The sequence below is a fragment of the Etheostoma spectabile genome, chromosome 18, assembly GCF_008692095.1.
Source record: "Etheostoma spectabile isolate EspeVRDwgs_2016 chromosome 18, UIUC_Espe_1.0, whole genome shotgun sequence".
NCBI classification, from domain to species: Eukaryota; Metazoa; Chordata; class Actinopteri; order Perciformes; family Percidae; genus Etheostoma; species Etheostoma spectabile.
This window is the reverse complement of record NC_045750.1, coordinates 15,632,579-15,641,500: the sequence shown is the minus strand read 5'-3', so window position 1 is coordinate 15,641,500 and position 8,922 is coordinate 15,632,579. Positions and strand designations below refer to the sequence as shown.

At 40.1% G+C, this 8,922-nt stretch overlaps 1 protein-coding gene across 1 annotated transcript in view; it reads left to right on the top strand.

The window, feature by feature from the left end:
• The window catches only part of coq8aa (coenzyme Q8A, genome duplicate a), an 18,840-nt gene that overhangs the window by 3,828 nt on the left and 6,090 nt on the right, over positions 1-8,922 (top strand). The window contains exons 2-11 of the mRNA XM_032542400.1: positions 1,669-1,768; positions 2,284-2,366; positions 2,487-2,746; positions 2,842-3,019; positions 3,138-3,204; positions 6,083-6,160; positions 7,010-7,138; positions 7,764-7,849; positions 8,036-8,176; positions 8,853-8,922. The exon at positions 8,853-8,922 is cut by the window's right edge and continues 15 nt beyond it. Of these exons, the coding sequence (XP_032398291.1) occupies positions 1,675-1,768; positions 2,284-2,366; positions 2,487-2,746; positions 2,842-3,019; positions 3,138-3,204; positions 6,083-6,160; positions 7,010-7,138; positions 7,764-7,849; positions 8,036-8,176; positions 8,853-8,922 (1,186 nt within the window). The 5' untranslated portion in view covers positions 1,669-1,674. The remainder of the gene's footprint in view (positions 1-1,668; positions 1,769-2,283; positions 2,367-2,486; positions 2,747-2,841; positions 3,020-3,137; positions 3,205-6,082; positions 6,161-7,009; positions 7,139-7,763; positions 7,850-8,035; positions 8,177-8,852) is intronic.

Sequence of the window (8,922 nt, the reverse complement as noted above, 5' to 3'; positions counted from 1 at the left end):
TTTTTCTCCTCTCATTTCAACACAATGTATTTTATTTTAAGCACACTGGCAGGGACAGTGATTTCCAAACTGCACTTTCTGTCTTTCAAGACTAAAAAACTAAAAACTAGCTAAAAATAGCTCATACCTTAGAAATGGTATGACAGAAAATGTTTGTGCTTTTGAAACCGTGACTTTTTCAAACCGCGGTATACCTTGAAACAGGTAACCGGCTCATGCCGAAGTACAAGACAGCTCTTTAGTGCTGCTGTCCTGGGTGTGGTCAACATGAATGTTCAATCATTTTTTTTAAGGCTTTAAGGAGGCTTTTTTCCCTTTTATTAGCTAGCCTAGTAGATAGGCATTAAAGGGGTTGAGAGATAGCGGATGACACGCAGCAAAGGGCCACAGGTTGGATTCAAACCCTGACCGCAGCAGGACTCAGCCAACATGGGGCAAACGCTCTTACTGGGTGAGCTAGAGGCCGCCCCGATGTTCAGTCATTAACAACCCCTTTACAGCAGTTGAGCACAGTCTTAAAAAGTTGCGCATGTTTTAAGAATACAGCTTGATATGAGGAATTGACCGAGAGCAACATAGTCAGATGAAGCACACACACATTACCAGTTAATTATTTTTTTTTTTTTACCACTCTTGCATATTGTACAAAGCTTTAGAGAAAGACTGAGATGTGTTTGTTATGTATCGTCTGGGGTGTGTGCGTGCGTGCGTGCGTGCGTCTTTGTTTTTGATCCCAGCTGAACCTTGTTGAAGCATGTCGCCACACCCACAAAACAGCACCTGTAACTCTGAACTATTGCAGATTGCAACAGAGAGGAATGCAGATGGCACTCTGTTAAGATAAAATAGATTACTTTTACTTGCGTCCTAAATGGATGTTGAGATCTGTTGACAAGCGTTATCATGTTACAGTTCAAGTTAGTTGGTCTAATGTGCCAACTGTTTCAGCTTGTTGTAACTATGAAAAGATACACCGGATGATTCTTGGAAGTAAATGGTGGAACATTTTAAGATGGGCCTTTTTAATAGAAAACCATGTCAACCATCTCCCAGTCCTATAAGTTGCAGATATTTTGGGAGAGGTAACTTGTAAACCTTGTACATGAATTAAACGTGCACCCACATTCACTCATGCACAGAAGTTGCTGGAACAGGCAACAGCCAGCAACTCTCAAACTCCGCCCCCCTAGTTTCCAATGACACAAGTTTCACATACAGCTTTGTACCACATGCACATTTCTGCACAGCACACATGCATACACACCATATAGATCTTTCCTTTCGCGTGTGTGTGTGTGTGTGTGTGTGTGTGCGTGTGTGTGGGGGTGGGGGTGGGTGGGTGTGGGTGGGTGTGGGTGTGTGGGTGGGTGGGTGGTGCTTACACAAGGATTGGAGGTCATGAGTATTTTTAGACAAAGTATAAGTCACCTTAAGATTTGACGGCTGTGTTTCTTTCCATCTGTCTTCTCGTCCATAAGTTTGCCTTTGTCTGTGCTCCTCATCTTTACTGACAAGTTGTTGTTACACATTTGGATATCTGACCAGATTTTTGTCTTTATTGTCAGTGAACGTTACAGTATGTAGCATTTCATGCTACCAGGCCTGCTATGTTTGGAAAGAGACATGACATAACCAACGGTATTTTCCTGTCCTTGTCTCTGTCTCTAGTCCATCATGGCAGGCGATATGATGTTACTCATGCGAGGCTTGGCAAAGTTGAGCCAGGCGGTGGTAGAGACTCAGGGCAGCACCCTGCGCAGTGGAACAGGTGAGGTCAACCTACCTGTTCAGTTCCTTAATTGGACACATTGTCATACATAGGGAAAAAATGCTCAGCATTTGTCTTAAAGACAGTATTTTTTAGCATTCAGTTTTCCGCATTATAACCTTTAGCTAAATTGCATATTGATAATACAGTTTTTGTAAATTTTGTTTTTAAAAAGTAATATGATAAAGCAATATTTCAAATAATTTATAAGAAATGCATAACACTGTTTTTCACTTCATTATAGCGAATTATTCTGTAAAAATATAAAGCTAAACAACCAAATTTCAACAAATTTATAAGCCAAACTTTTTTAAGCAGAAATGGTGATCTAACTACCAAGTTATTGTGACTAGATGGCATTTAGCTTGTTTAAATGGAGTCTGACGTTCATTTTTATTATGAGGCAGGCACTTATTTTGCGCACTAACATCAATAATGTTGCTGTGTGGTTAGTTTGAAGTCTACTGAAGTACTAGTAATGCTAATAACAGTTTTTTGTTGTTGATTGTAACTAGGGGTCGCCGGAGTTGGTGCTGCAGTCCAAAGTGTCCAATCGGCTGCTGAGCAAGGCCTCTCTGCCGCTATGATGAAAATGCAGGTGTGTGTGTGTGTAGGTGTAAATGTTGCTGTGCAAGAACTGAATGTCGCTTTTGATGTCAAAAGGATACTATGAGTATGTTTTCATTTTGGAAGAGTCTTCACACATGTGTCTGTCCAGGAGCTGACCGGCCAGCAGCAGACCTCTTCATCGGAGTACGAGTTTGACTTTCCCCAGGATGACCGTGCATTTGCAGCTTCAGAGTTCAGGGAGGAAGGTGTAGACTTCACAGCAGATCACACTGGAAGTAGTGATGATGCCGCAGCCCATCACAGCGCAGCATCAGGAGCGGGCCATATCAAACAGTCGTTGTTTGAGGGATACAAAGATCCCAGCAAACAGTTTAGTGGACAAACCAGATCTTATCACCAAAATGCCAGGTATAAAAATTCTCATACTCAATTGCAATCTACGGTATACACATTTTTTGCTGTTTGGAGGATTACGGTAATCATGTTTGCCTTGGGTGTGACAGACATTTCTACAACCACAGTCTGAACAGACATTTGTGGGGACAGCTGTACTGTCAGCATCAGATCAGTCCGCTCAGGCGCTACCATCAGGACCCGTCCACAGTTGGAGGGCTGACGGCCGAAGACATCGAGAAAGCAAGACGGGGCAAGAAGGCTGAGATCAAATCACACAAACAGATGGTAATTCCTGTTCCTCAGTTCCTATTTTTAAACAACACACCTAGACATTGATGTAAACATGTTCCATACTCACGTTGACGTTTTTAAAGAAGTATCTTTACTATTCTTTCTTCTTTAGTTGAGCGAGAGAGCCAGAGAGAGGAAAGTTCCGGTGACTCGGCTCGGCAGACTGGCCAACTTTGGAGGTGCAGTATTACGACTCTTGGTTACTCTGTCTAAATGCTGATTTGTTGGCTGTGTGTCTGACTGTATCTGTAGGCATGCGTGTCTGCGTGCAAGTACAACTCTGACTTTTTCTGTCTTTTTCTGTGGATGCATGCATGCATACATACTTACGTAGCGCAGTGCAAAGTTTTGGTGAGCAGGCATATGTGTCAGATCCATGGATAAGAGAAGGCAAACTGGTTTGTAATATAGGTTTTAGAATTAGAAGTCATTCTTGCTGATTAACAGGACTCAGTGGGCAAACATGTTGCTCCACCAGAAACCTCTCTAAATGCACAGTAGGGTGCAGATTCTAGAGATTATTTTTTATAACCTCTTAGTTCTGATAGTAAGTTAAAAACGTTCTAATATCGGTGTAGGAAAAACCACATCCCTTCAATTGTTGTCAGCACTGCATGTCACTCTCAAAGTCTATACAGTTATTAAGGTCAAGACAACACCACTGAATGTACTGTATATACAGTGTGTACATATGCATTTAAATGCCAACAAACTCAAAACAACAGGCTTGAAATGAAAAGAAGGAAACATAACATATAGGAATGAAACTAAGATAAGTGTTTGTCAAGTATCAGACCCTGGACCTACACCTTACACAAACACTCTTAGAAATGAGATCAAGCATATCTAGTCGTTGTTAATGGACATGTGTCCCTGTCTAGATACAGTAGCTACACTCCTTGATAGTCAACTACAGACTGAGAGAGAGAGAGAGAGAGGGAGTACAGCAACAGTTGTAATAAAACTTTGTGAGTTTTCTCTGCAGGTTGTTGTGCGTTAGTTAATCTTCTGTTAGACCATGGTGCCTGTTTTATAAGACCATTGTCTTTGACATATTCTAACATGAAAATGACAATCAATGTAAAAGTATATCTAAAAATAAGAGAAAATTCAAAAATGATAATACAAAATTGAAGCAGTTGTACACATTGCTACAAGGTTTTACTTAACTGTTTATGGCATGCATTTTGTGATTATCTTTGATCTCATGCAAATGTCAGCCACTACTTAAAAATATTGATTGTGATCTTGACACACTGGCAGGTAAAGCCACTTAGAGATATGAGTCTCCTAGTCTCAAAGTCCTATCTAAACAGGATGTTCTTTTAGCGATAAGAGTATCCAGGCAAAACAAATCACCAAGCACACAGAAAATTTCTACTAGCCTCGGACGTAGTTTAACATGATAGATCAGAGTTTGCACTGTAGTTCAGAAGCTTGTCGCTTAATTTTAGATGGATGCGTTAACAGATGGCATAACAGTGGACAGAGAAGCTAAAAGCACAGAGTGAGGGAAAACAAACTCTGATGAGACATACTGGACTGCCAGCACAAATAACACGCAGCAGAATTTAACAACAACTCACACAAAATCAACTGCACTTACACAGGCAAGCCACAATGTGACGAAAAAGGCAGAGCCGAGTTGACAGTGGTAACATTTAGAAGGTGTCGGAGAAAGGTGGGGAGGGGGTGGAGGAATGTGGCCTCTGTCTGTCCTTCACTCTCCTGCAACATTTGTTGACAAACTTATTCAAGTGATTTTTTTTTTTCTTAAGCTTGTAGTGTTTTATTCACAGCTGCAAGTGGAGATAATGAATGCAGGTTTTGGTCAGTTTACGCGAAAGAAGAAGCAGCAGCAAAGTAATTTTAGAGCATCATAAATCTGTCGTTTCCTGGCAACAGCATTTATAGCAACCTTGCTTAGACACCCCTCACTTACTACATATTAAGGTTCTTCTGGTTCTGAATATCATATGAAGAATAAAGAATTGTATTTAAAGCTTGTAAGTCGTAGCTTGTCAGCCTGTGTAAGATAATACTACATGAAGTTACACAAGGTTATACACGCACACGCACACACACACTTTGGTCCTGCCTTCAACAACAGAGGTGATGACACATATTTGACCAATAAAGACATGCTCAGCCAACTTGTATACAAGGCACTGAAGCATGCTGTGGCCTTATTTGACCGTCTACCGTTGGATCTCAGATTTGTCGCTTCAGAGACTGCTGACACACTGATTATATAATGCTGAGTTATGTAAGATAGAGACCAGGCTTGAAGGAACTCGCTCACAAACTGCCCCTAACTCGCTAGCTTTTCCCTTTTTTATTATCAGCTAAAATAACCCTCTAACCTTTTCTAAGGATTAAGTATTTTATGAGCTTCACTGTTAATATGATTAATATGATTTCCATGTGCTCTGTTGGGTTGGCAGTGGAGCTGTTACTGTTGTGTCATTGCACACTGCACAAGTTGATCAAAGTGCTTATTTGCCCTTGTTTTATTTCTCGTATGTTCAGTTTCATATGTTGTTTTGATTGGAATCACATTCTTCAGAGGCAACAGACATTACTGAACGCTGAAATATTCGTACAGATTTATGGTGAAGGTCCCGTTGAGGCACCAGACTACCAATACACCTATACGAAAAGGACATTTTTAGAGCGCCAACAACATGACTGTGCTTTTGTTTAGTTTACATGTTCAGTCTTTCTATAATTTTACATGTTCTGTTACATTATTACATTGTTTGATTAAATTAGATAATTTTATTATTGCCATGCAACAGTGTTGGTGATAATTGTTTTGGTACAGAAAGGTAGCTTAGTTCCAGTGCATTTGAAAGTGAAATAAAACAAGCAAACAGGCGCCATAGCCCATTACATAAATTGCACCCTAAAAATGCTTGAAATCTGTGATGTGTACTGTTGCTCAGTAGCCCAACTGGCAAAAAGTACAATGTTTAATATACCAGTCCAAACAATTGTTTGTATATTAAGCCAGTTCACATTCATTGTGTTGTTGTTCTGTCTGTGTGGTTCCACCAGGTCTAGCTGTAGGTTTGGGGTTTGGAGCCCTGGCAGAAGTTGCCAAGAAGACCATGAGCAGACACAGTGATGCAGCAGGTAACAAAGGCTGATACACAGCTGCTTACTAGGGGTGGGAATCACCAGAAGCCTCCCGATACGATTTGATCACAATACTTATGCCACGATACAATACTATTGCAATTTTAAACATATTGCAATATTCTGCGATATATTGCAATGTATAACCTTTTTTTCCAACTTTCCAAATTTTTCCCAATTTCAAATGATGTCCCCAAAAGGAAACTTTGTCAACATGTGTTTTATCTAAAAAGATACATTTCTCTTTGTTCATCTCATTTCAATGTTATTGTTGCAAATAGGGGTTGTCAAGCAGACAAACTGACTAACACATATATAATAAAAGATCGGAATTGCTACTGAAAATATCGCGATAATTAATTTTTTTTTCTTTTTTTTTTCCCCCCAATTTTTTTGCTTCTCATTTATTATGAGATTTGTGTTCCTGTTGACTAGCACCATTGTAAAAGTTAGCGTCATTTTTTAGTACCCATCCTTCATGCATGTTGGTACATGCTACACACCTTTTGTATGTTGCCAAGAGAGCGCAATTAGGCCGCCTCACACTAACCTGTCAACAAAACAGACTTTCCTGCTCTGCACAGTGAGCCTGCTAATCCAAAGACAGAGCTAAACGAAAACCGTGTACAGCCGTGAATCTGCTGTATTTGTGCGTCTGTGTGTGGGCATGTGGTAAATCTCTGTTAAAGCCTCTGAAGGCAGCTTTAGACCCACTAAAACACATTACCTGATGACCTACTGACACAAACAACTACTGGGGCATGTGTGTAAACACATGCATTGGTTGTTCATAAACCTGAACTTTAAACTAATAAAATCCCAATCCTCTGTTTTGTGCTTCTGCAGGTGAAAATAAGAAAGGCGTGCTGGACTCCAGCCCGTTTCTGTCAGAGGCCAACGCTGAACGCATTGTCAGAACCCTGTGTAAAGTCAGAGGAGCTGCATTAAAACTGGGACAGATGCTCAGCATTCAAGGTGTGGGAAAAACACACCCATACATATATACATGTTGTCCTTTGGCATTTATGTACTGAGATCAGAACAAATTGGAAACTTTAACTGTAATAGGAGAGAAAATGACATTGGCTGCCCAGTGTTGGCTAATCACTTTTCAGCACAGTGGATTGACCTTGTAACCATTGTACCCTTTAGTATTAGTCCAAAATAACACTCACCTTGAGGGGGCTAAAACCTTTTCAATACTGATAACAAAGTTTGTAGTACGGATTGCTCATATCATCAGCAATGTCAGCCAAATTAATCTTTGTTGCTGCCCAACAGTATTAGCTTTTTGCCATGAAGTCTTATTGGTAATCTGGGATCTTATTTAGTTTAAATTAGTACGATTGTCAAGTGTTTTAAAGCTATGAACCCATATTGAAAGTGTGCATTTTGTCTATATTATGTTTGGCAGTTTATGGACATCTAAAAGCATCGACCGCACCTGGAGTAATAACATTGGCATTTGCTTGTATATAGTAGCCATATTTGACAGCAGTTTGACAGCCCTTGGAAACTCATTGAATTCAGACTGGCCTTTGCTTCTCAACCTGTATTTCTGTCCAATTCAGATAAACTCAGCTGTGTTTCTGTATTTCAGATGATGCATTCATCAACCCTGAACTCTCCAAGATCTTTGATCGCGTAAGACAGAGTGCTGACTTCATGCCCATCAAACAAATGACAGTAAGGGCCTTTTCTTTCTTTGAACTGGCAATTATTATTGACTAATCTTTGACGCTTTTGACGGATGATTTAATTAGTATAACAATATTAGCCCACTGGAATTCCACCAGGGAACATGGACATTTTCTAATGACAAAATTTTAAGTTGAATTTGAAAAGCTGCAAACACTAATTGTCTGTCTGTAGAAAGCGTTGAACAATGACTTGGGTCCTAACTGGAGAGACAAGCTGGAGTCGTTTGAGGAGCGTCCATTTGCAGCAGCGTCCATCGGCCAGGTTCACCTAGCAAGGATGAAGGATGGCAGGGAGGTGGCCATGAAAATCCAGGTACACTAAATATTAATGGGAACATAGCACATTATTTGGTTATTAAAGGGGGGCTTTGCAGATTTTCAACCAACTTGGTATCTTAATGTTGTAGTATGTGAATGAACTATGGCAAACTTCCCTCAAGAGATCCCCACTCACAGGCCAGCGGAAAAACCTTGTGATGTTTGGTTTGGTTACTATAACCATAATTCATAAACATTTTATTGCACTGTTTGGCTAAAATACAATAGTTTGTAAACAGGAAGTGGATGTCATACTGTTTCCGACATTGCTGCCATTTTGTGTATGAAGGAGTTCAACATGCTTGCATTATGTCACCCACCAGTGGGAGCGTTTATTGGTCTGGTGCAGCGCAGTGCATTCTGGTTGTTGTAGGTTTTTTACTTTTTGAGTGAAAGGGACTGTCACAGCTTCTTTTCTCTTTCTCTCTTTTTATGAAGGATTTTCAAGTCATAATTAAACACAGTGGTATTATAATGATCTCATGATACTTTCTAGATAATAATTGTAATCCCAGTGAAAGCGGTGGTCCCATTGTACCATAAAGATACATAAAGCATTGGATTACCCATAACAGGACACAGGGTCATTACAGTATTTTAAAGTGAGATAGAAACGGCACAAAAGTTAACTTAAGTAAAAACAAAAAACTCTTCTGTTTGTTTGTACCCAGTACCCTGGTGTGGCTCAGAGTATCAACAGTGATGTCAACAACTTGATGGCGGTGTTGAGTATGAGCAATG